Raw genomic sequence first — 26,678 nt, 5'->3', positions numbered from 1 at the left:
TATATATGTCCATATATACACTACCACTCTCTCACTTTGTCCCAGCTTACCCTTCCCCCCTCCCCATGCCCTCAAGTCTAGTAGGTCTGCATCTATATACCCGTCTTGCCCCTAGGTTCTTCATGACCTTTTTTTTTTTTAGATTCCATATATATGTTTTAGCATACAGTACTTGTTTTTCTCTTTCTGAATTACTTCACTCTGTATGACAGGCTCTAGGTTCATCCACCTCACTACAAATAACTCAATTGCATTTATTTTTATGGCTGAGTAATATTCCATTGCATATATGTACCACATCTTCTTTATCCATTCATCTGTTGATGGACACTTAGGTTGCTTCCCTGTACTGGCTATTGTAAATAGAGATGCAATGAACATTGTGGTACATGACTCTTTTTGAATTATGGTTTTCTCAGGGTATATAGCCAGTAGTGGGATTGCTGGGTCGTATGGTAGTTCTGTTTTTAGTTTTTTAAGGAACCTCTATACTGTTCTCCATAGTGGCTGTATCAACTTACATTCCCACCAACAGTGTATGAGGGTTCCCTTTTCTCCACACCCTCTCCAACATTTATTGTTTATAGATTTTTTGATGATGGCCATTCTGACTGGTGAGAGATGATATCACATTGTAGTTTTGATTTACATTTCTCTAATAATTAATGATGTTGAACATTCTTTGATGTGTTTGTTGGTAATCTGTATATCTTCTTTGGAGAAATGTCTATTTAGGTCTTCTGCCCATTTTTGGATTGGGTTGTTTGTTTGTTTTTGTTTTTTTTTTTTGATATTGAGCTGCATGTATAATTTGGAGATAAATCCTTTGTCATTTGCTTCATTTGCAAATATTTTCTCACAGTCTGAGGGTTGTCTTTTCGTCTTGTTTATGGTTTCCATTGCTATGCAAAAGGTTTTAAGTTTCAGTAAGTCCCATATATTTAGTTTTGTTTTTATTTCCATTTCTCTAGGAGGTGGGTCAAAAAGGCTCTTGCTGTGGTTTATGTCATAGAGTGTTCTGCCTATGTTTTCCTCTAAGAGTTTGGTAGTGTCTGTCCTTAAATTTAGGTCTTTAATCCATTTTGAGTTTACTTTTGTGTATGGTGTTAGGGAGTGTTCTAATTTCATTCTTTTACATGTACCTGTCTGGTTTTCCCAGCACCACTTATTGAAGAGGCTACTTTTCTCCATTGTATATTCTTGCCTCCTTTATCAGAGATAAGGTGAATGTATGCACTTGTGTTTATCTCTGGGCTTTCTATCCTGTTCCATTGATCTATATTTCTATTTTGGGGCCAGTGCCATACTGTTTTGATTACTGTAGCTTTGTAATATAGTCTGAAGTCTGGGAGCCTGATTCCTCCAGCTCCGTTTTTCTTTCTCAAGATTGCTTTGGCTCTTTGGGATCTGTTGTGTTTCTATACACATTGTGAAATTTTTTGTTCTAGTTCTGTGGAAAATGCCAGTGGTACTTTGATAGGGATTGCATTGAGTCTGTAGATTGCTTTGGGTAGTAGATTCATTTTCACAATATTGATTCTTCCAATCCAAGAACATGGTATATCTCTCTATCTGTTTGTAACATCTTTAATTTCTTTCATCGTGTCTTATAATTTTCTGCATACAGGTCTTTTGTCTCCTTAGGTACGTGTATTCCTAGATATTTTATTCTTTTTGTTGCAGTGGTACATGGGAGTGTTTTATTAATTTCACTTTCAGATTTTTCATCATTAGTGTATAGGAATGCAAGAGATTTCTGTGCATTAATTTTGTACCTTGCTACTTTACCAAATTCATTGATTAGCTCTAGTAGTTTTCTGGTAGCATCTTTAGAATTCTCTATGTATAGTGTCATGTCATCTGCAAACAGTGACAACTTTACTTCTCCTTTTCTGATTTGAATTTCTTTCATTTCTTTTTCTTATCTGATTGCTGTGGCTAAAACTTCCAAAACTATGTTGAATAATAATGGTGAGAGTTGGGCAACCTCATTTTGTTCTTGATCTTAGTGGAAATTTTTGCATTTTTTTCACCATTGAGGACAATGTTGGCTGTGGGTTTGTCATATATGGTCTATGTTATGTTGAGGTAAGTTGCCTCTATACCTATTTTCTGGAGGGTTTTTCTTATAAATGGGAGTTTAATTTTGTTGAACGCTTACTCTGCATCTATTGAGATGATCATATGGTTTTTCTCCTTCAATTTGTTAACATGGAGTATCATATTGATTGATTTGCATATATTGAAGAATCCTTGCATCCCGGGATAAACCCCACTTGACTGTGGTGTATGATCCTTTTAATGTGCTGTTGGATTCTGTTTGCTAGTATTTTGTTGAGGATTTTTAGCATGTATGTCCATCAGTGATATTGGCCTGTAGTTTCCTTTCTTTGTGACATCTTTGTCTGGTTTTGGTATCAGAGTGATGGTGGCCTTGTAGAATGATTTTGGGAGTGTTCCTCTCTCTGCTATATTTTGGAAGAGTTTGAGAAGGATAGGTGTTAGCTCTTCTCTAAATGTTTGATAGAATTCGCCTGTGAAGCCATCTGGTCCTGGGCTTTTGTTTGTTGGAAGATTTTTAATCACATTTTCAATTTCAGTGCTTGTGATTGGTCTGTTGATATTTTCTATTTCTTCATGATTCAGTCTCAGGAGGTTGTGCTTTTCTAAGAATTTGTCCATTTATTCTAGGTTGGCCATTTTATTGGCCTATATTTGCTTGTAGTAATCTCTCATGATCCTTTGTATTTCTGAAGTGTCAGTTGTTACTTGCCCTTTTTCATTTCTAATAATATTGATTTGAGTCTTTTCCCTTTTTTTCTTGATGAGTCTGGCTATTGGTTTATCTATTTTGTTTATCTTCTCTAAGAACCAGCTTTTACTTTTATTGATCTCTGCTATTGTTTCCTTTATTTATTTTTCATTCATTTCTGATCTGGTCATTATGATTTCTTACCCTCTGCTAACTTTGTGGGTTTTTTGTTCTTTTTCAAATTGTTTTTGGTGTAAGATTAAGTTGTTTATTTGAGATGTTTCTTGTTTCTTAAGGTACGATTATATTGCTATAAACTTCCCTCTTAGAACTGCTTTTGCTGCATCCCATAGGTTTTGGGTCATTGTGTTTTCATTGTCATTTGTTTCTAAGTATTTTTTTATTTCCTCTTTGATATCTTCAGTGATCTCTTGCTTATTAACTAGTGCATTGTTTAGCGTCCATGTGTTTGTATTTTTTACAGATTTTTTCATGTAATTGATATCTAGACTCATAGCATTTTGGTCACAAAAGATACTTGATACGATTTCAATTTTCTTAAATTTACCAGCTTGACTTGTGCACTAAGATATGATCTATCCTGGACAATATTCCATGAGCACTTGAGAAGAAAGTGTATTCTGTTGTTTTTGGATGGAATGTCCTATAAAATCAATTAAGTCCATCTTGTTAATGTATCACTTAAAGCTTGTGTTTCCTTATTCATTTTCATTTTGGATGTTCTGTCCATTGGTGAAAGTGGGGTGTTTAATTCCCCTACTATGATTGTGTCACTGTCACTTTCTCCTTTCATGGCTGTTAGTATTTGCCTTATTTATTGAGGTGCTCCTATCTTGGGTGCATAAATATTTATAATTGTTGTATCTTCTGCTTGGATTGATCCCTTGTTCATTATGTAGTGTCCTTCTTTGTCTCTTGTAATAGTCTTTTTTTTAAGTCTATTTTGTCTAATATGGGGATTGCTACTCCAGCTTTCACTTGATTTCCATTTGCATTGAGTATCTTTTTGCATCCTCTCACTTTCAGTCTGTATGTGTCCCTAGTTCTGAAGTGGGTCTCTTGTAGACAGCATATATACGGGTCTTGTTTTCATATCCATTCAGCCAGTCTATGTCTTTTGGTTGGATAATTTAGTCCATTTACATTTAAGCTATTTATTAATATGTATGTTGTTTGGAGTTTGTTATTGTAGGTCTTTGCCTTCTCTTCTGTTTCCTGCCTATTGAAGTTCCTTTAGCATTTGTTGTAAAACTGGTCTGCTTGTGCTGAATTCTCTTAGCTTTTCCTTGTCTGTAAAGTTTTTAATTTCTCCATCAAATCTGAATGACATCCTTTCTGGATAGAGTAATCTTGGTTGTAGCTTTTTCTCCTTCATCACTTTAAATATGTACAGCCACTCCCTTCTGGCTTTCAGAGTTTCTGCTGAAAGATCAACTGTTAATCTTATGGGGATTCTGTTGTATGTTATTTCTTGTTTTTCCCTTGCTGCTTTTAATATTTATTCTTTGTATTTAATTTTTGACAGTTTGATTAATATGTGTCTTGTCATGTTTCTCCTTGGATCTATCCTGTATGGGACTCTCTGTGCTTCCTGGACTTGATTAACTATTTCATTACCTATATTAGGAAAGTTTTCAACTATAATCTCTTCAAATATTTCTCAGTCCCTTTCTTTTTCTCTTCTTTTCCTGGGACCCTTATAATTCGAATGTTGGTGGTTTAGTATTGTCCCAGAGCTCTCTGAGACTATCCTCATTTTTTTTCATTCTTTTTTGTTTATTCTGCTCTGCAGTGGTTATTTCCACTATTTTATCTTTCAAGTCACTTATCCGTTCTTCTGCCTCAGTTATTCTGCTATTGATTCCTTCTAGAGAATTTGTAATTTCATTTCTTGTTTTGTTCATTATTGTTTGTTTGCTGTTTAGTTCTTCTAAGTCCTTGTTAAACGTTTCGTTTATATTCTCCATTCTACTTCCAAGATTTTGGATCATGTTTACTATCATTATTCTGAATTCTTTTTCAGGTAGACTGCCTAGTTCCTCTTCAATTGTTAGACCTGATGGGTTTTTATCTTGCTCCTTCATCTGCTGTGTGTTTCTTTGTCTTCTCATTTTGCTTAACTTACTGTGTTTGGGGTCTCCTTTTTGCAGGCTGCAGGTTCATAGTTCCCACTGTTTTTGGTGTCTGCCCCCCAGTGGCTAAGATTGGTTCAGTGGGTTTTGTAGGCTTCCTGGTGGAGGGGACTAGTGCCTATGTTTTGTTGGATGGAGCAGGATCTTGTCTTTCTTCTGGGCAGGTCCACGTCTGGTGGTGTTTTTTGTGCTGTGACCTTATTATGATTTTAGGCAGCCTTTCTGCTAGTGGGTGGGGTTGTGTTCCTGTCTTACTAGTTGTTTGGCATACGGTGTCCAGCACTGTAGGTTGCTGTTTGTAGAGTGGAGGTGGGACTTGGTGTTGAGATGGAGATCTCTGGGAGATTTTCGCTGATTGATATTACGTGGAGCTGGGAGGTCTCTGGTGGACCAATGTCCTGAACTTGGCTCTCCCACCTCAGAGGCACAGCCCTGACACCTGGCTGGAGCACCAAGTGCCTGTTCTCCACATGGCCCAGAATAAAAGGGAGAAGCAATGAAGGAAAGAAAGAAAAAGATAAAATAAAATAATCTAAAATAGAATTAAGTAAATAAATAAAAATGTTATTTAAATAAAACCAAAAATTAATTATGAAAATTTTTAAGTAATTTAAAAGAAGAAAGAAAGAAAGAACAACCAAACCAAAAAACAAATCCACCAATGATAACAAGCACTGAAAACTTTACCAAAAAAGCAAACAAACAAACAAAAATAAATGGACAGACGGAACCCAGGACAAATGGTAAAAGCAAAGCTATACAGAGAAAATCAGACACAGAAGCATTCGCCTACACACTCACAAAAAGAGAAAATGTGAAAAATATATATATTTATTGTTGCTCCCGAAGTCCACCTCCTGAATTTGGGATGATTCATTGTCTGTTCAGGTATTTCTCAGATGCAGGGTACATCAAGTTGACTGTGGTGATTTAATTCAGTGCTGGGATTTAAGGAGGCTGCTGGGAGAGATTTCTCTTTCTCTTCTTTGTTTGCACAGCTCCTGGGATTCAGCTTTGGATTTGGCCCTGCCTCTGCATGTAGGTCGCCTGAGGGCATCTGTTCTTCACTCAGACAGGCCAGGGTTGAAAGAGCAGCTGCTTCAGCCTGGGGCTCAGGCTCACTGAGGCCGGTTGTGGGGGGAAGCAGGGGTACAGAGTTCAGGGCAAGTCTGCAGTAGCAGAAGCCAGCATGACGTTGCACCAGCCTGAGCCATGCCGTGTGTTCTCCTGGGGAAGCCGTCCTTGAATCACGGGACCCTGGCCTTGGTGGACTACACAGGCTCCCAGGAGGGGAGGTGTGAATAGTGACCTATGCTTGCACACAGGCTTTTGGGTGGCGGCAGCAGCAGCTTTAGCATCTCATGCCCATCTCTGGGGTCTGCACTGGTAGCTGCGGCTCACGCCCGTCTCTGGAGCTCCTTTAAACAGTGCTCTTAATCCCCTCTACTTGTGCACCAGGAAACAAAGAGGGAAGAAAAGTCTCTTGCCTCTTCAGCAGTTCCAGACCTTTTCCTGGACTCCCTCCTGGCTAGCCGTGGCACACTAACCCCCTTCAGGCTGTGTTCATGCAGCCAACACCATTCCTCTCCCTGGGATCCCACTGAAGCTGGAGCCTCAGCTCCTAGCCCCCACATGTCCCGGCAGGTGAGCAGACAAGCCTCTCGGTCTGGTTAGTCCTGGTCAGCACCAATCCTCTGTGCGGGAATCTCTCTGCTTTGTCCTCTGCACCCATGTTGCTGCGCTCTCCTCCATGGATCCAAAGCTTCCCCCATCTGCCACCTGCATTCTCTGCCCACAAAGGGCCTTCCTAGTGTGTGGAAACCTTTCCTCCTTCACAGCTCCCTCCCACTGGTGCAGGTCCCGTCCCTATTCTTTTGTCTTTTTTCTTTTGCCCTAGTCAAGTACTCGGGGAGTTTCTTGCCTTTTGGGATGTCTGAGGTCTTCTTCTGGCCTTCAGTAGTTGTTCTGTAGGATTTGTTCCACATGAGATGTATTTCTGATGTATTTGTGGGGAGGAAGGTGGTCTCCATGTCTTATTCTTCCGCCATCTTCCAAATGGGACTTCTTCTACATGTATATTTACATACCACACTGTTGACCCTTGGTATCCATGGGAGATTGGTTCCAGGACCCCCATGGATACCAAAATCCTGATACTCAAGTCCCTTATATAAGTAAAATGGTGAATTACAGTTGACACTTGAACAACATGAGTTTGAACTGCTCGAGCCCACTTATACACACACTTTTTTTTCCCAATAAATATATACTAGAGTACTACAAGATCCTGGGTTAGCTGAATCCATGGATGTGGAACTGGAGATACAGTGGGCTGACTATAAAGTTGTACTAGATTTTTGACTGCAGGGGGTCTGTGCCCCAACCCCTGCATTTTTCAAGGGTCAACTCTATTTGTGTATAACCTACACACATCTTCCTGTATATGTTAAATCATTTCTAGATTACAGTTGACTGTACATAAATTTCATTAAATTCTACCATGGGCCATGCTAGTACACGGGATTAACCAAAGAGTTCCTTCACATCTTTCCATATTCCTTTTGGCCCTCACGATCTATTAACAAACCATTTTCTCCTTGATAGCCAGCATCAATTATCCCAGCCAACACTGTGAGTCCCCATTTTACTGTTTACTTGTAGGCATGAATAATCCAAACTGACTGGGTAGCAGACTCAGATTCCAATTCAGGAAAACTAATATTGTGCATTTTTTTTAGGTTACCTCTCTTTCTAGGTAAAGTACACAACAAAATGTACTACTTAAACTTTGGGCACTGGGAGGATTTCCCTTATAAATTGTGTTTTAGGACCACCTCCAAAGATGGCAGTATACTTCCAGCTGGTGCAGCATATTATAATGAACCATCCACATAGATTATTTTTTAACTACTAAAACAGTACACACAATTTTATGATTTGTTGAATTAGATAACCCCCAATTCATGACTGATAGCTCAGGCCAGATGGTCCCTGAATCTCATGACCAGGTAGGCAGTCTTCATCAGAGCTTGGTAGCAATCCAGGAGTTGTTTTTTAGCAGCTGTTACCTGTTGAAGGATGTATGGTGTTGTTACAAAACCCTAGAGACTGCCACTTCTTTTTAATTGAGACCTGCTAAAGGCTTGTTTCTATGTCTCAGTTAGCTTAAAGCACTTCAGGCTCCATTGACTATGCCATGTCATAAGTTCTAAGAAGTAGAGGAGCTTGTACAGCAATCTACTGGAGAACCTTTTATTGTATCATGTCTTAGCTGCTTTTCAGGTTCTTTACATATATAAAATATGCATCTAGATTAAAAAAATTAACAACATGAGCAACCATGTATCCATCACCTAGGTTAAATATTAGACATATACCAGTAGCTTAGATGCCTCTTTATACACCTTCCCAATTGCTACACCCTCTATGCCTCTATACCTGTGAGAGATAACCACTATCTTGATTTTGTATTAATTCCATTTATGAATTTTCTACCTAGATATGTATTAAACAATATATATTTTTTAGTTTATGAATTTTATATTAATGAAATCATGCTGTATATATTGTTATGTAACTTGCTCTTATTGAACATATTTTTGAGTTTTATTCTTATGGATGAATGTTGATATAGTTCATTCATTTTCTATGCATTATAGCATTCCATTATATGACTATACCAATTTTTTTCTATCTATTCTACTCATTTTGACAATTCATGATTCTCAGTTTTTTTTCCTATGAATGCTATTATGAGGATTCTATAAATATTTTCAGACATGTCTGTTCTTTGTTTCACATGTGCAAGAGTTTTTCTCTACAATATATACCCAGTAGAAAAATGTTGGATTATAGGTATGGATATGTGACATTATCAAGTAATGCCAATTTCTTAAGAAGTTGTACCTATGTTCCCTTCTTAATGGTAGATAGAGCACAAAGCGCAGCAAGTTGACCTTTTCTTCTTGGAGATAACATTGACATGCTCTAAATCAGTGGACTTCCATGAATCAGATTTAGTTGATAAGTCTCTGTATTTTTGACAAAATGTTCTTTCTTCTCCCAGATATAGATATAGATAGATATAGATATAGTTATGAATGAGGAATCTCAGGCAGTTTTCATATCTTCTCCAGGGCTTATGTCTTATTGTCCTTGTGATATATTTCAGGTTGGTGAGGCAGTTAGTCCATTGGAATCCGATTATAACAGATGGAGAGTTGATACAGGTTAAAAGCAGGTTTGTAAGTATACTGCTGTCCCTTCCAGTAAAGGCACAAGATAGTCTCTTGTGGTATCTGTGATCAGAATCTAGAAAAATGCATTGGCTAGATTAATTAGCTAGTTGTGACTATGTGCAAAGGACATTTATATTCTGCTACAGTAAGTACAGTAAAAAAAGTCTACCATAAGTTTATATATAATTGTATTCAGTCTCCAAGACCAACTAGCCACAGTGAGGAAATAAATAGATCTGCGAAAATAATCAGTGTAACTACATATTTTGTTTTTGATGATATACTCAGTTTCTGAAACTTCTCCAGGAATATGCATTCCCTTTGATTTACCATTTTAGTAAGCAAGGGGATTAATATTTCTACTTCACTCTTACTTTCAAAAGCTCTCACATAACATATCAGGGAACCAAGCTGAAGACCCTGCCTATTTCCAAGGTTATCATTTGAGCCTATATACTCAGATATTGACAGTTGGTTCTGGACCACTGAGCCTGACATCAGAAATTGAACTTTTAACTTTTATTACCTATTAAGCTCTCTTTTTGACTTGGGAGACTTCAGTGACATTTTGGCCTCCTCCAGAAGTTACTGTTTTCTGAATCTTTATACTTAATATGTTCCCAGTATTTGGAATTGCTTCCACCAGTTATCCACATGACTTCCTCCCTGATGTCATTCAAGTATTAGGTTAAGTGACATCAAATGATAATGTCAAGTGATATTACCAAGAAGGCCTTCCCTAACCACTCTATCTGAAACAATACATCTCTCTTCTTTGTTTTCTGCTGCTTGCCAAATGTATTCTTATTTTTAGTGCTTTTCATTACCTAGCAAATTGAACCATTATTTGTGTTTGCTTATTATCCATCTTTTTACAAGGTTCAAGATAATAGGCATTTGGTCTGTTTTGCCAAACTATTTTATTTTCAGTACCGTGAACACTGTTTTCTATATAGTGTAAGTGCTCAATAATTTTTCATGAATGAATGAAAGCACTGTTTAAGAAAATAAGATATAAGAATTCTTATGACCATAAGTGAACATTTTCAGTTATGCTTAGGCACAAGGTTAACTAAGAAAAATTATAATTGGTGATATGTCCTGATGTTACAGTATTTACAATACTATTCTCAAAGATTCTAGCAACTCTATCTGCTAACCATAAAAAATAATGTCTCATGCAATTAAGAGCTTGGATACAGGTAAAAATAATAATAATAATAGTAGTAATAATATATCTATATATAGATATATAAACACATAGGTATAACTTTTTTGTTTCCTTATGGATAACAATATTTTGTTACTTGCTAGCCAAAGTAACCTTAGGTCAGAGATTTCACAATGTACTCAATAACTATGTGTATATACTCATAGAGGTTTGTTAATCAGTTGCTAATATTTGTTCAAAGAGCAGTTTTATAGTACAGATTTCCTGTGTAAAAATGCAAGTTTTAATGTTTCTTATTTTGAAATGCCCAATTTTCAGCCTTAAGTCCAGATTAATTTTGAAACAAAATTACTAAATTCTATTATAGAATAAATAGCAAAGTTCACACATTCTAAGTGTATTTTTCCCTTATATAAGTTATGGTAAGTCCAGGCATTAACACGAAAGTTAATATGTTTTATTGTTCCAAGTTCATTACTTAGCTGTATCATTAGCATATTTGGGGAAAGCCTTTTATATTTCTTCCCCAAAATGATCTTAGATTTTACATGCAAAGGGAGAAGCTTTATAATGAGATATTGATAGAAGCACACACTCTCTATTAAGAATCTCAGATTGTATTGAAGGAATTTTAACTTTCAATGTCATGATTTCAGAGAAATTTTCTATTTGTATTGGCAATATTAATAATGCAGTCATCTAAATATATATTTATTATTAAGACCTATACATAATGGATAATAGAATCTATATTCTTACTAAGCCATAAAAACTGTTTTCCATATCATGGAATTTTTACTAGAATATTAATTTTGCAACTTTATTTTAAACATACAAAAGGTGGCATTTCATTATTATAAATATGTCTCATAAGTTTAAGATATAATATGTAGTTATTTTAGAGAAAATCAAACAGAATGTTATGGCTGTTTTGACGAAGGTAATTGATATTGAGGATTAAGACTGGCATTTGTCATCGTTTATCAACCTGAACTTTGTTTTATTCCTGTACTTAGTTTTGGTTTTACAGTATCAAGAAAATTCTATTAATACAACTAAATAGTTAAAATATTAATGTAACTTTTTAATAGTACAGATCTAGCAATTTACAGATACTCTTCAACTAAACTGAACACAAAACTCAAGAGAAGTGTAGTTAGAAATTTTATTCCAGAACTAAAATACAAGTATTATCTAAGGACAACCTGCAGTTTTTATCATGAATATAAAGTTTCAGTAACCAAAGTATAATAGTCCTTCTAACTATGCATGCGCCTTTCACTTTTTATTGCAAAACAGTTAAGCTATAATAAGAACATGCATCAAATAGGAACACCAGTGTCTTGTCTAGCATTTTTAAGGAAAATGCATCTGTGCTACAATAGTATATTCACTTGTATAATTCTTTGTCTGTGGACATTTAAAGTCCTGAATTTTTTTGTTAACATCTTTATTGGTGTATAACTGTTTTACAATAGTGTGTTAGTTTTTCCTTCACAACAAAGTGAATCAGTTATACATATACATATGTTCCCATATCTCTTCCCTTTTGCATCACCCTCTCTCCCACTCTCTCTATCCCACCCCTCTAGGTGGTCACAAAGCACAGAGGTGATCTCCCTGTGCTATGCGGCAGCTTCCCACTAGCTATCTAATTTACATTTGGTAGTGTATATATGTCCCTGCCACTCTCTCACTTCGTCACAGTAAAGTCCTGAATTATTGAAAGTCAACTGTATAGAAACAACTTTCCTAACCTATGACACATGTCCAAGAAAATCAAATATAAGTACAGCAAAGTCAAAAGAGATAAACAACTAGTAAAACTAGCACTGCAAAGCAATGTACTGCTTGTTTCCATTATATTAGAATGTGAAATGTATTGGATTGTGCATGTTAATTTTTTTTTAATGTAGAATATCTTTAAAAATAGGAAATTGAATAAAATATTGATTTGAATTAGACTCTTAAAAGTTAAATGTATATTTTGTAAACTCTTGGGAAACTATTGAAACATTATTCTAAGAGATATATCAAAATACAATATATGATTTAAACAAAATATTAAAAATTGTTCAAATAACTTTAAAAGGCATGAAAAGTGAAACAGAAACAAATCAAAGGAAATAAAAAGAAAACAAAGATAAAATGGTAGACCTAAATAAAAATACATTAATAGTTTCATTAAATGTATATGTTTAAACATACCAATGAAAGGACAGAGGATTTTCAGGTTGAAATTTTATAAACTGCTGTAAATATAGGCTATAGATAAGAAATTCACTTCAAATATAATGAGATTAAAGGTAAAAGGATGGAAGAGAAGCACTTCTTGAATGGAAAGTAAGGACCTCAAAAGTCTGCTCTTCTATAAAAGCAAGAACAATGACAAAAAATTGTCAAAATCAACTTTTTCAGAGATCTACATATTTTCAAAAAATTTAAAACAGTGCAAAGAGTGTTTATTTGAGAAAAACAGCTAACTCTGAGTAAGAACATCAAGCTTTGTTTTGTTCAACTTGCCTTAATCCCATCTTCCTCTCCTCAGCTTTGCAACAATAGTAGTCATGAAAAAGCGCAACTTGAAGTCACTGGAGAGGCAGAATGGGTTTGGAGCTACCCCAAATCCCATCCTCTGAGAACTGTCTCTATTTGACGTGTCTGAGAGCTCACGGAAAAGGAAAATCCCCGTTCTCAGAAGTTGTCTTTATTTGACCTGACTTAGAGCTCATTCTGTGTGAAGAGTCCTTTCTTGATGGCATTTGGCAAAAACAATCAGTGGCAAGCATTTAACATCACGACTACCCGAGGCAGCATTACTAGTTGGGGTTAGCATAAGGCTGACCTAAAATTGTTTTTAAAACTGGGAAATGAGATGTTCATAGTGTCTTTTAAAATCTCTGACATAGACTCTTGGGAATCTAGAAAGTCATGAACCTGTGCAGAACTATGCCATCTCCAGTAAAGACCTGGAACGGCCATAAGCTCTCACTTTTTGCCGACCTTGAGGAAGCTAGCAGGAAGTGAAGGCTAACGCAGAATTATAAAGTCCTGTCAAAGTATGGAACACCTGTTCAACAAACCTGGAAGATTTATTGGTTAAAGACATTTAAGAAAATGCCTGTCCAGTTATTAGATGAAAATCAAGCTAAGTGACTCCATATAACAAAGAATACAGACTCTACAGAATTAGACCATAAAAGTCACTAAACAAACAAACAGTAACACCAACAAAAGAAGAACAAAGAGCAGCAACAACAAATCCTAGGGGAGATCTGCTTGGCAGAGTTGCCACATTAGGTTATTTAACTGTTGCTACATAACATTATTTTGTAGAAAACTGTTTTCTACAAAAATTATGAAACACACAAAAAAATCAGCAAATTACGGTCCATACACAGAAAAAGAATAGAAAGCATCTCTAGGCAAGTTCAGACCTTGGACTTATTAGACAAAGATTTAAAATCAGCCATTTAAAATATGTTCAAAAAATAAAGAAAACCATGTCTAAAGAATTAAAGTATGAGAATGATGTATCAACAAATAGAAAATATTATTATATAAATGTAAATTATGTATATAAAAAATAGAAATTCTGGACTTGAAAAAATGTAATAACCAATGTAAAAATTTTGCTAGAGGGGCTTCACAGTAGATTTGAACTTATAGGAGAAACAAGGAACATGAAGAGAGGTTAACTGAGATTATCCAGTCTGAGGAACATGAATAAAAAATAATGAATGAGATATGACAAAAATGAACAGAGCCATAGATGCCTATAGGACTCTATCTAGCATAGCAGTCTATGCATAATAATAGTCCCAGAATGAGAAGAGGAAGAGAGAGTGACAAAAAGAATATTTAAAAGATAAAAACCTTCTTGAAACATGATGAAAAACTTTAATTTGTATATCCAAGAACCTCATAACATTTTGAGAAGGATAAACTGAGAGATCCACACCTGGCTACATCATAGTCAAACTGCTGAAAGTCAAACATAAAGAGTAAATCTTGAAAGCAGAAAGTAAAAAGTAATTCATTATATATGATGTGATGAAAGCAAAAGAGCATCAACCAAAAATTCTACATCTAGCACAACTGTCCTTCAAAAAAGTGAGAAATCAAGATATTCTTGGATAAACAAAACCAGAAAATTGGTCAATAGTACACCTGCCCTATAAGAAACACTAAAAGAAGTCCTCCAGGCTAAAATGAAAGTACATAAGGCAGTTACTAGAATCCACATACAGAAAAAATAAGTTAACACCAGTAAAAGTAACTGCATAGGTAGATATATCTACAAGTGTTTTTGTGTATCTTTCTTCTTCTCCTGGCTGACTTATGAAATGATGTAAAGCAGTACTTAGATGGAGATTTATACCTGTTAATGACTATATTAATAAAGAAGAAAGGCTTTCAAATCAATAACCTAAATTTCTATTTAAAAAACTAGAAAAAAAAGTGCAAACTAAATTCAAAGCTATCTGAGGGAAGGAAATAAGAAAGATTAGAGTGGAAATAAACAAAATATAAAACAGAAAAATGGTAGAAAAAAATAGACAAAACCCAAAATTTGTTATTTAGAAAGATCAACAAAATTGAAAAAACCTGTGTAGTTAAGACTAAGGAAAAAAAAGAACAAATTACTAATACTGGTAATAAGACAGTGTACACTACTATCAACCTTACACATATAACATGGATTATAGGAAAATACTATGAACAATTGTACACTAAAAAATTAGATAACCTAGATACAATAATACCAAGTGCTAGTGATGATGCAAAGCTATCAGAACTCTTCTTCATTGCTGGTGGGAATGCAAACACTCTGAAAAATGGTTTGGCAATTTCTTACAAAGTTAAATATATACTTACCATATGACTCAGCAAGCTTACCCTAGATAAATGAAAACTTATGTTCACATAAAAACCCGCATACCTGTGTTTATAGTAGCTCTTGTCATACTTGCCAAACACTGGACATAACCCAAATGTACTTCAATGAGTGAATGGATAAACAAGTTCTGGTACCTTCCTATAATGGAATACTAACCAGCAATAGAGAAGAATAAAATGCTGATACATACAACTTGGGTGAAATTTAAAGGCCTTATGCTGAATAAAAGAAGCCCTTGTCACATTATTGATGCATTATTGAAAAGACAAAGCTATAGAAATGGACAATATATCAGTGTTTGCCAGAAATTATGGTAGAAAGGAGGTTGAGTTTAGAAAGTTAGTGCCAGGGAGTTTTTTGAAATGATATAACTTTTCTATATCTTGATCATAGTAGTAATTACATGATCTATACATAAGCATTAAAATTCATAGAACTGTATACCAAAAGGAAAAAAAAGTTATATTCACTGTATGATAAGTAAAAAATAAAATATAATGAAATAATATAATAGGATCATATTGGAGGGAAGAAGCATAAATCAGTCCATCAGAAAGTGTGGAGATGAGAGAGAAAGCTTTTGTTACTTAAACTATGTCATAGGAAATTAAAATACAGAACTGTGATGAATGGTGTAATTGAGAAGAGAGAAACGAGATGCTTGAGGCCCCACATTGGCTTTGTAGGCTTCAATTTCTCTCATATAAAATGTAATAAGCAATTGCTAAATTGCTACTTTTGTTATTGTATTATTGATATAACCAAAATCAGATCCAACTGTATTTAAAAAGCTGTCTACTTATAAAATCTAGATTACATAAATGTGTTTTTTCCTGGGTGTAAGTACTCAGAAGGCAGGAACTTCTTATTTTATATATATTTTTTACAATCATGTGGGCATAGGTATTTTTCATGAAGCCATAAAAAATTAAAATGTTAAATATCTTTTTGGGTATAATGGAGGGATCTGGTTTTAGTTATAAAGAACTTAAAAATGACCCTGTAAACATTTTTACTTAGTAGACTGAAACCACGTTTTGCAATATATACTTTTGGATATCATAGTCAGCAAGGAGAATGCTACATTAATGACAGGTGCACTATTTGGAGAAGTATGAGGTGTGTAATAATTTTTAAAACTGTCTATTATAAATACTGCTTCAAATGTTCATATCAACTTTAATATAAATTTAGATGTATTATTCTTTAAGAGATTATAGGACTTGAATTGAAATAGAACACATTATTTAACCAATGGCAAGTGAAGTAGAATGATAAAATCTCACTTTAACATTGAGTCTTTTAAGCATATTTGAATATGCTTTATGACAGACACATCATCCAGAATATTGCATATGTCTACAAAAAGCAGATTGGTTAAGATAATCGTTTCTTTTGTTTATTTTGTCCCCGTTGCACCCAGAGTTTATTATAGGGCACATATAACATAAGAAATGACTTCTTGGCTTCAAATCTATAATATTGAAATTTCTTTTTAAATTCTCATTAGAAACTTGCTTTGTAACCCTGAGTGGAGACATTTGATGTGTCACCAGTTTCATTGCTCTGAACTGTTTATATCTCAGCAGGAATAATGACATGAATAGTTTGACTGTTGCGATGTGAAATCAGAGTGAACACTTGTCAAGATTTTTTCAGCAAAATTAAATGTTGCTAATTTAAAATGGGTCAGAGTAATATTTTTCTATATTTTTTCATTCCATAATTTAAATTTAGATCATTTGATATATGTTTTTACAATTGGCTCATTTCTGGATCATTAAACCCATCATCAAATAATATTTTTTAAGCTGCTGCATGCTCATAGATCCAGAATGACTGCTATACCATTGCAGTTAAGGAAATAGCATGCACACTTCTTAAAAAAAAAAAAATAACTCTTCAGCCAAATAAATACTTTTATGTGCCTAATGAACATAGATATAGCATTTCTTCATCCTCCCATCCATTTGTCTCACTTCTCCCTGGCATTTCTAATTCTAAAAATCTATATAGAATTTTAAAGTTACTTTTGAATCATTAGCAAACACATATAAAAAATATATTGCACATTAAATTTTGATGGTATACTTTAGATAAACTGCTTTCAGGTTTACTTCAGTGTGAGGAAGATGTGGAAATTAAAGTTAGCAGTTGTATTATTTTGATAGACTACAGGGGTAAATTTTGGAAAGTAATTGACCTTTGAAAAGAAAGGGAATAAAATGGAAACAACAAGGCCAAATAGGAGAATATAAAATAGTTGAAGAGATTATATGGTCAAATGTTAACTCCCACTCAGAATGACATATGATTATATTTGAGACTCATTTGACCCAATTCTTAGCTAACAGTTTGGTTAACAAAAAAAGTATATTATTCCAGTCAATGCTTTTGTTGTTGTTATTGTTAAATCTGTTTTCCTCACAGGGTGTGTGATAGCTCTTGTTACCCATTAGTGGGGTCACCAGGTGGTATACACAAAAAAAGCAAATTTGGGACACTAACTCAGTTTTGTTCATTTTTGGTTGTTAAATGTGGTAAAGAACATTGAAACGAATGTCTAAATATAGCTATCCTACATCATTTATCTAGCCATATTTATTCTGTCCTCCACAGAGAGCAAACAAAAGTTAAATACTTTTTTCTAAAGAATTCAGCAACTGAAAGTTAATTATTTACAGATCAGTCTTTAGTTTCTTACTTAGAGAAACTTTGAGGATACTTCTCAGATTGATTATTGAATACTTAATATATCCATAATAAAATAAATTTCTAATGAACTGTTATTCTTCAATTATGAAGACAGAGTTAACCTTACCTATTTAATGGGATCTTATGTAATTTCATTTATTTCCACATGTCTCCAAATGCTTCTAAAGGTTTACTCTCTTTGCTTTAAACATCTTATTCTCTAAAAGAATTTTTTATCTTTGTTGATATTCACTGCACAGCAAATCAAAGATGTCTGTCAAATCTTCTTCCTGAAAAAGTAAGAGAGAAGGAAAAATTGACCTTAGGGTGACCAGTTTATGGTTTCCATAACCGGGAATTACTTTGCAACTTTGTCTCCCAGTTTTACTCTATTTAAAGGTTCTTTGACATTTCAGATGGCTGTTAAACTTAAATTATAGCTCATTGTCTGAAATTATTTCTTTCTAGGTAAACAGGATTATAAAAAAACCAAACCTATTTTACGAGCCACCAAATTAAAAGCAGAAGCAAAGAAAACAGCAATAGGAATAAAGGTACCAGTATTTGATAACTTTAAAATTTGATATATTGCATGCCATCTCATTTTCTAAAACTGGATTGCATAAATGTTGAATTCTAAATGTTTTATGGCATTTCAAAATCTAAGTCAAATGCCAGGATTAAAGGCTCTTAAAGAGAATTTACTTAATGAGAAACATCCTTCCCATTCTAAGATTTTATTAGGTCTTAGAATAAGACCTAATGTCACTTAAGAGAAACAGTTACACTTAAAGTTGCAATTTACTTTTTCTCTAGCTACTATATTTATTGTTCAAACACTTCAGCGATATATGTGGCCTGGATCAAAAACTTTTCTCACTATCAATAAGTTTCATTTTATGGTTGTTTAACTTTTAATTATAATTGTATATACTTAGATCGTTAATATATGTAAGTTTACACATGTATTATTTTTGTTGCCAGTACTCTCTATGATGAAATTCTAATGATGTTCCCAAACTTGTTCTTTTAGAAAACCAGTATTTTAACTGCTTAAGAGGGATAAAAGCAACTGAGAATGATGTTAGCAGATGTTAATCCAATGTGCCAGCACAATGAAGTCCAACAAAATTACATTTACATTGTTACTCATGTCAACTCTGCCACGTGTTTCGAGTAAAATTAAACTATAAATAGAAAAATTAATTTGACGGCTCTACTGTCAAATGTGCAAAAGTAAAGTGACTAGTACATATATTTTATTTAAATATTAAAATGTTAAGAGGAGATTTGGGGTTTTACCTGGCAGATGAAAAATCAATTTTTCTAAGTTATAGCTTATAGCAAATGCCAAGGTATTACTACCAAGCTGTAACAGCTGTTGAACTGCCAGATGATATATTTGGTTGTCTTCCAGAATTTGCTATTATGATCACGAAACACTGCCTTCTTTTTACTCCTGATTACTGATTTTGATCAAGCATTGCTGTGTGCTGCAGTATGTTTTCACAGCACAATCTCCTCAGTTAGTGCTGTGTGTCAGTTTTTAACGAAAGGAAAAAAAAGTGAATTGCCTTTTTGTTTGAAAGAGAGATGATTAATCTTTTCAAGTTTTCTTCTAATTTCATGTGAAATTTCATTCATCTTTAAAATTATTTCCATGACACAAACTTTCTAAAACAAGTGGTTAGTTTCTTATTTTGCAGTTAGTTACCTAATGATTGTCTCTTGTAATGAGAGCACTGTCTGTCATTTTCCAGGAAAGCAATATGTCACTTATTTTTATCTTTCACAATACAGGGCTTTGTTTTTGTCTTGTTAGAAGAATATTGGGGTAGCACACTCCACTTGTGGCACAGTATAATGAGCAGATGCAAATTAGAATTTGAAAAATAGTGCAGCCATGCATTTATTGATATATACCACTTTCCTGTATATATCCTCTATTTCATTTGCTCTTATCATTTTTGCTATGGTTTTAACTTGAGGAATAACCATATTCCTAGTATAAGTCTACCTTACAGTGAAATCTAATGTCTTTTTAAAAACAGTATAGAATTTGTTTATCTTTTATGAGAAAATAATTTTTCTTAGATTTCATTTATGATTTAAAGTATGTACAGAAAAGTTTCTGACATCAAAAACAGCTCCTATTTAATAAACTAGCATATCATTTTGATTTGTAAACCTGTGAAAAACAAAAACCTTATCTTTAAACACTGTTTACTTTGCTTGAAAATTTATGTAAAGAGTCCATTAAAATAATAGGAAACTTTTTAGAATCAGAACCATGGAGGTGTTTTACATTTCAAATCTGGCATACTAATTAGTTTGCCCTGTCAAACTTTGATTGCCTTGTCATTTTAGCATAGTATTTTAAATAACGAAGTTTCTTTCAGCAATTGCCATTTAATGCTATTTAATTTCCCCAGTGAGTGATTTTATCCATGTTGATAATGTCAGAGAAGCAACTAAGGATTAATGAACATCAAACATGTTTGACTCTTATCTAGTTAATACAGGATGACCATAATGTTATAATATTTTATCACTTTACTACTTATTTTTTAGAACGAATCATTGCTATGCTCTTAAAATAATTTAAATCTACAGAATATATGAACAGCTGCAAGGAATAGAAAAATAACAACAATGATAAAACTGAACACGAAAGAGGCCTAGAATCACATGACTCCTCTTACTGTTACAATGATTGAGCTGAGTCTAAACTGTCACATTTGTAAAATGGATTTTATGCCATTTACCTCACAGTATAGTCAGAAGAGTTAAATAATACACTTAACATAAATATTTCTTTGAATTAGCTATTACTGGTTTGCATAAATAAGACTATCCTTGGATGTTTGTCATTGGCCTAAAGATCCCCTACTTCAACTAAGTCTGCTTTGTGTGACTATACTACATATTACAAAATGTTTTTAGTTGTGCTGTGAAGATAGTATTATGGATATTATTGCTGTAAAGTTTTCAAAACATTACATAATTTTAATATACCTTGTACATAAATTAATCTGACTTAATCCTTCATTTATTTAGAAATTGCTATGAGCATTACAATGTTGTAGAACCTGTGGACAAAAAGATGAATAAGACACAATTGTCTTGGAGGAATTTCTACAAGAAATCACATGATTGAGAAATCATGGATTAGAGATATAAAAATTATACAATAGGGTACTTACCCTCACGGGCTTCTAGTGCTTTTTTATAAATGTATGTTTAGTGATAGAAAATTTCAGGGAACAGTAGTGATTCAGAATAAGATATGAATATCACTTCTTCAAAATGTGGAATTATTTCTATTGAGAGGCTATTTTTAGTTCGTGTCTTTTACCAATATAAAAAAAAAATGTCATAATTTATGACCCAGTAATGAGTACCACCTAAAAAAAATATTTGCACAACTAATATTTGCTATTTGGTTGCTGTTCAATTTGAAGATTATTTTTCAAGAGTTGCAACATCAGGGAAAAATTTTTTAGAATGCAAATACCTGTGTTTCCTAGTATTTAGAAGGAAAAAAGATAATCTATATTTGTTTATTAAGTATTTATTAGAAACAAGTTATTATAGTAAAAAATAAGGATCAGAAATTTGATTTGTCTGTTACATAAATAAAATATTCAAATGGCAACCAGATCCTGCTAACAACCCCTTGGGATGAGCCAGCTGGAAGCATTATTTTTGTTCTCTTTGTTATTCCTGATCTAAAACTAAAAATGGCCAGGAGTGGGGAGAGTCATAAATGCCTGTAGGTCTCTAAGTTATGGTTAGTGTGACCAGAATTCTGAAAGCGGTATTTTCAAATTTTACCATAGTTTTAACCCTCCAAGCATGCAGTCCCCACAATACTTATCTCCTTAACAGAATAGGGACATTCTGAAACAAATGATTTGCTGTACCTCCTCATCCAATACTTCGGAAGTCTCACCCCCCACACCATAGTATGTTGAATAGACTTAATTGAATTAATGGATCTTCTGAAGTTGTATTCTATGAACGTTCTCTGCTTCCTACCCTTAAACCCCTTTTTCATGCCTCTGGATCTTCTGAAAATGTACAATGAAGATGATACAGGGCTGTTTGAAAGGATAAGAAGGAGTTGAAAAACAGCAATTAGAGGTGATTATCAATGAGATGAGAATCACAGACTCTAATCAAGAGTAAAAACTTTAGTCTTGTGTTAAGCTTATGGGAATGGTGACTGCTGTTGAACAGTTTTTTGTCCACTGTACAGAACAGATGGAGTTTGCAGTTGTGTGTCACTTGTTTATTACATCCTCTTAAAATTAGTAGCTGTGTAACCAGATGGGTCTGGGAGCACAGCTGTGGATACAGGAAAATAAATGAAACCTGTCTGATGCTGCCATGCCCTTTTGAGATGCCAAAGTATTCCAACTGCAACAGAGAAAAATTCACTTTAATTTGACATTATATTGATAGAGTAGATTGAGAAATCAAATCTTACAAAAATAGTTGACACTAAATCTTTCAACCCCATGTTTTTTATTAATATTTATTTTTATAGTTTGCAAATCTAAAAAAAATATAATTATAAAGCTAAAAATCTGTATAAAATGTCCATTTGTAATTTCAACATCCAGGTAAAAATTACATGTTGATTATAAACCAAATTTATTTTAATGTTTTTAAAGTTTATTAGGTGGCATATGTTGAATTATTAATTTTGCATTCTTTTGAAATGTAAACTACATTTGTGTAAGTGCAAATAAATTGCTTCTCCATAAAATAATGTCAGGAAGGGGTGTGATATGCAAGAGAGAATTACAAGGGAATATTTAAGCCCTTTAGGATACTGTACTGGCACTATTTATTCTTTCTGTTTAGCCAAATGATATGTTAATATTGAGAAAATTCCTTCATGACGTGTGTGTGTGTGTGTGTGTATATATATATATATATATATATATATATATATATAAGTTTATCGACTTTTTGAAAAATAATATGATTTTTACCATTGTATATGTGGTAATTTTTTGGCTATTATTTCAACATAATTGATTAATATAATCCATATCACATCACCAAATGAAGTATCCAGTACCATCCTTCATAGTTGTGTTAATTATATCATATCATGCTTCATGAGACAAGAGTACTTAGTTTTGTTCTGCCACATTGTAAACTATAGAATTTAGAATTAAAAAATGAGTTTAAAAAATAATATTTAATAAAGATGTTTACAGAGACATAATCTGGAAACTGGTTATAATAGTTTCTTCCTATTAGAAAAGGAATGATAATTTAAAAAAGAATCTGTGTCCAAATGCTATAGCTACTAATAAATGTATTGAAGAAAGAAATAATGTTATTTCTTTCTCAAATGTTATTTCTTTCTCAAATAGAAAAAGATAAACTGTGTAGGCACAAACTACATTGCTTACATCCAACAGTTTGATATCCAAACTATGAAAATATATTAAAATTATAAATGTTAATTTTACTATTAGAAAAACACAAATTTAAATAAAAATAATAATACACATCTATTATTATACCCACTGAAGTACTCGTCATTATATTAGGTATTGTCAAGCACAAAAGTTTCTTTGCTTAATGACAGAAAGTGTTAAACAAAAAGAATGTGATTATTAAATCTAGGCTGTGGTTTTTTTATCTCGTGAAGATGATAATGTTAACCAACCTCATTTCATGAATTTCAAATCTACTTTTTTTTTCCTTCCTCAGGAAGTTGGCCTTCTACTTGCAGCTATATTGGCCCTCCTACTGGCTTTCTATGCTTTCTTTTATCTCAGACTGTCCACAGACGTTGACCCTGATCTGGAACCAGATGAAGATTAGTTGAGCAGCAATCAATGCATGAAAAGGATATAATTTTATAAAAGCATCTCTAGGGACCAATACTTTCTGAAGTACTGAGACAGCAAGATCTTGAATTTTTTCTGCTGGTATTTTCAGTTTGCAGAAATATCTTTTAAAATGTTGCATAGGATATCAAGAAAAGAACCTTACCTAGTAATGTCGTATGTGTGCTACCAGATACTTTTATAAATCTTTCTACTTTGACAGGCAACCTCTTCATGGTGCATTTAGATAAAGTGAAAAACAGATCCTAAATTCTTCAGATGTCTTAGGCAATTTATGTGTATAACTCCATCACTTACAGATTACTAAATCTATTTTTGTTCCATATACATTCTAAGTAAAAGTATATATCCTCATTTACAGAAACATTCTCTAGTCACATTCAGAGCCTAAGAAGGAATGAAAAGTCATGGGAAATTTTTCATTTTACAGAGAAGCCCTGCTTTCTTTCCAGACGTAGTTTATATCATTAGAGAGACAATCTGCACATACATCTACAGTAATCTTTTTCCTTCTTTGCCAACTGTTCAGTGCACATGTGCTCCATCAGAAATGGCACCTGGATGACAGAAGCTCAAAGAGTCACATATGTCTCTAAAATAGAGTTGCTTTCCTCTTGGGCTGTCTGAACTGGTGTAAATAGAAAGTTCAGTTGATCTTGATTTTAATTAACTTATTACTCTATTAATATAAACTTGGAATTCTATTTTAATTATGTTGTCCTGTCTGCTTGCAGTACCAGTTTGCCCCTCTTGTTAAGGAGATATGTAGCAACCTGTTGTCTAATTGTGCAGTCTTTTTCACACAACGGTAATAGCAGAAGTCCTACCTACTCAGAGTCATTTTCTTGGGTTGTCTCTTATATCTGAACAATACAAATTTGTTTTACAAAATTGTATTTTGTCTCTTGGGAATTAAATCAATTAGAACCCTTTCATGAAAAGTAGTAGAAGAAAATATATGTCTTATATTACTCACATATGGAGTTTTTTGTTTATATGATCTTTCAAGGTATTTTACATTTGTTGGAGTATAATGACTAATATATTCAGTATTTTTTACTGATAATGGAATTTTTAAATAATTTTATAACACATGAATACATAAAGATTAGAAAATGGAAAAATATGTGTCCACAGCAGAGTTAGTTACTACCTTACATAAATATGTATAGAAAATGAATAGCTTGCAACATGTGCATAAGGTGTTTCATAGTAAATACATTGTAATTATAAAGAGTAAATAAAATGTTAAGATTGTTTCCATACTCTCCAAGAGAAGAAAGTATTGATAAATATCCTAGATAGTCTTTGAGACTTTTGCAGATAGCTGAATGTGGTTGTGTAGCATTATGTTCTGTAGAGTTTTTTCAAGTAGCATAACTTATTTCATCAGTGTGAAAACAGCCAAAAGTTCCAGTATCCTCACAGATCATTTATGCCAAACATCTGAGGGCAAAATTTAGCCAGTGCTGTTTCCTGGATTCTTCCCCTTGAAATCACAAACTTAAGAGACAGACCAAGAGTTCCTATACACTCACCACAGTGGACAAATCCAAGTGGCATTTTTAGGAAAGGTTGCAGCATTTAATGCCATGTGGTATGTCTGTTTGTGAAGTGGGTGGCAAGAGAATATCCAAGCTGGCATTTTGGATATGATGGGTCTTTTACTTTCCTGAGTGACATGCCACATGTCAAGAAATACTGCTTTCCCCCACTCCTATCACATTTATGTGAACAATCTTCATTTAGTTATTTCCCCTCCCATCTGGTGTTAAATACAGTCATATAAAATAAAGATTATTTCTAATTTCAGTGGTAATTTAAATGCAAGGATATGTAATAATTGTCTATTAGATAACTAGCCAACTGAGATATAACAGAATTTACAATATTTAAAATAGATGATTGTACTCTTGGAAATGTTTGAAAATTCATTACCCTGAAAAAAAAGAAAAAAAACAACTTTACTATCCTGTTCTACTCTTGAGGTATTCTTTGGAGGAAAAATATTGTTTCTGATAGTAATGAATATTAGCCTAAACACAGCATAACTAACTTAACTGATTAACTTATGGTAAGTCCCAAAGGCTAAACTCTGATTTTAATAAATAGCAGGTAAAGTGAGACAATGTATGTCTACAAAATAATGTTGTTGTGAAATGCACATTTTTCAAACTCACATTAACTGGGAAGCAGCCAATCCTCTGTAGAGAAATCCCAAGTTGAAGTCTGGTTTGAATCTTTGAAGACAGAGAGGTGATATCTGGCCTGCAGGGGACTACACTTTTAAATAGTGAGTGGTATTTGGCATAAATCTGAGACTGGCACCATACAAATTTTAGGCATGGTTTTTTCCCCTCCAATAATTCACTGCTCAGAGTAATTCAGAAGACAAAAACAAAAACAAAAATTTAATAACTTTTCAGAATGTTAGGATCTATCTGTTAACATACTCTTTCTGCAGAAGAAATTTCAACTAATGCAGCTAGACTTAACGTACAACCTATAGAATACTGTGAATGAAGTTTGAATGATTGCTGGTTCTTATATTGCATGAAAAATACAGAATATGTAAATTCATTTGAGAGGCGATGTTGTAAAAATATAACCTCATCTAGAATTTCTTTTAAAACAAATGTGCTAAAATCCTATTTTAGTACCAGAATGAGGTTTGTTGTTGTTTTAAGGTGACAAAATATTTGAAGATTTTCCAATCTTTTTCAATTTTTTGTAAATGTAGGTGAAATACTCCCACTCCAACCAAGGATTACGAAATCCTGAGAATATGTTCTTATTCATTTCTGTAATTCCAGTAGTGTAGTGGTCTGCACATTTTTAATAAATGCATGTTAGAATTTAAGTTAATCTCTTTCAGTCCTCTCAGACCCTGGCACAGT

At 33.5% G+C, this 26,678-nt stretch overlaps 1 protein-coding gene across 6 annotated transcripts in view; it reads left to right on the top strand.

Moving 5' to 3' along the window:
• TRIQK (triple QxxK/R motif containing) overlaps positions 1-24,489 on the top strand; it is a 99,656-nt gene extending 75,167 nt beyond the window's left edge. For all 6 annotated transcript variants that reach the window (XM_067017290.1, XM_067017289.1, XM_067017294.1 and 3 more), the window contains 2 exons: positions 18,377-18,462; positions 23,642-24,489. In XM_067017290.1, the coding sequence (XP_066873391.1) occupies positions 18,377-18,462; positions 23,642-23,755 (200 nt within the window). In that variant the 3' untranslated portion in view covers positions 23,756-24,489. The remainder of the gene's footprint in view (positions 1-18,376; positions 18,463-23,641) is intronic.
• Positions 24,490-26,678: the final 2,189 nt, after the last annotated feature.

This window comes from Kogia breviceps, chromosome 17, assembly GCF_026419965.1.
Source record: "Kogia breviceps isolate mKogBre1 chromosome 17, mKogBre1 haplotype 1, whole genome shotgun sequence".
Classification (NCBI taxonomy): domain Eukaryota; kingdom Metazoa; phylum Chordata; class Mammalia; order Artiodactyla; family Physeteridae; genus Kogia; species Kogia breviceps.
The sequence above is the reverse complement of the archived record's forward strand: the minus strand, read 5'-3'. Positions and strand labels throughout refer to the sequence as shown.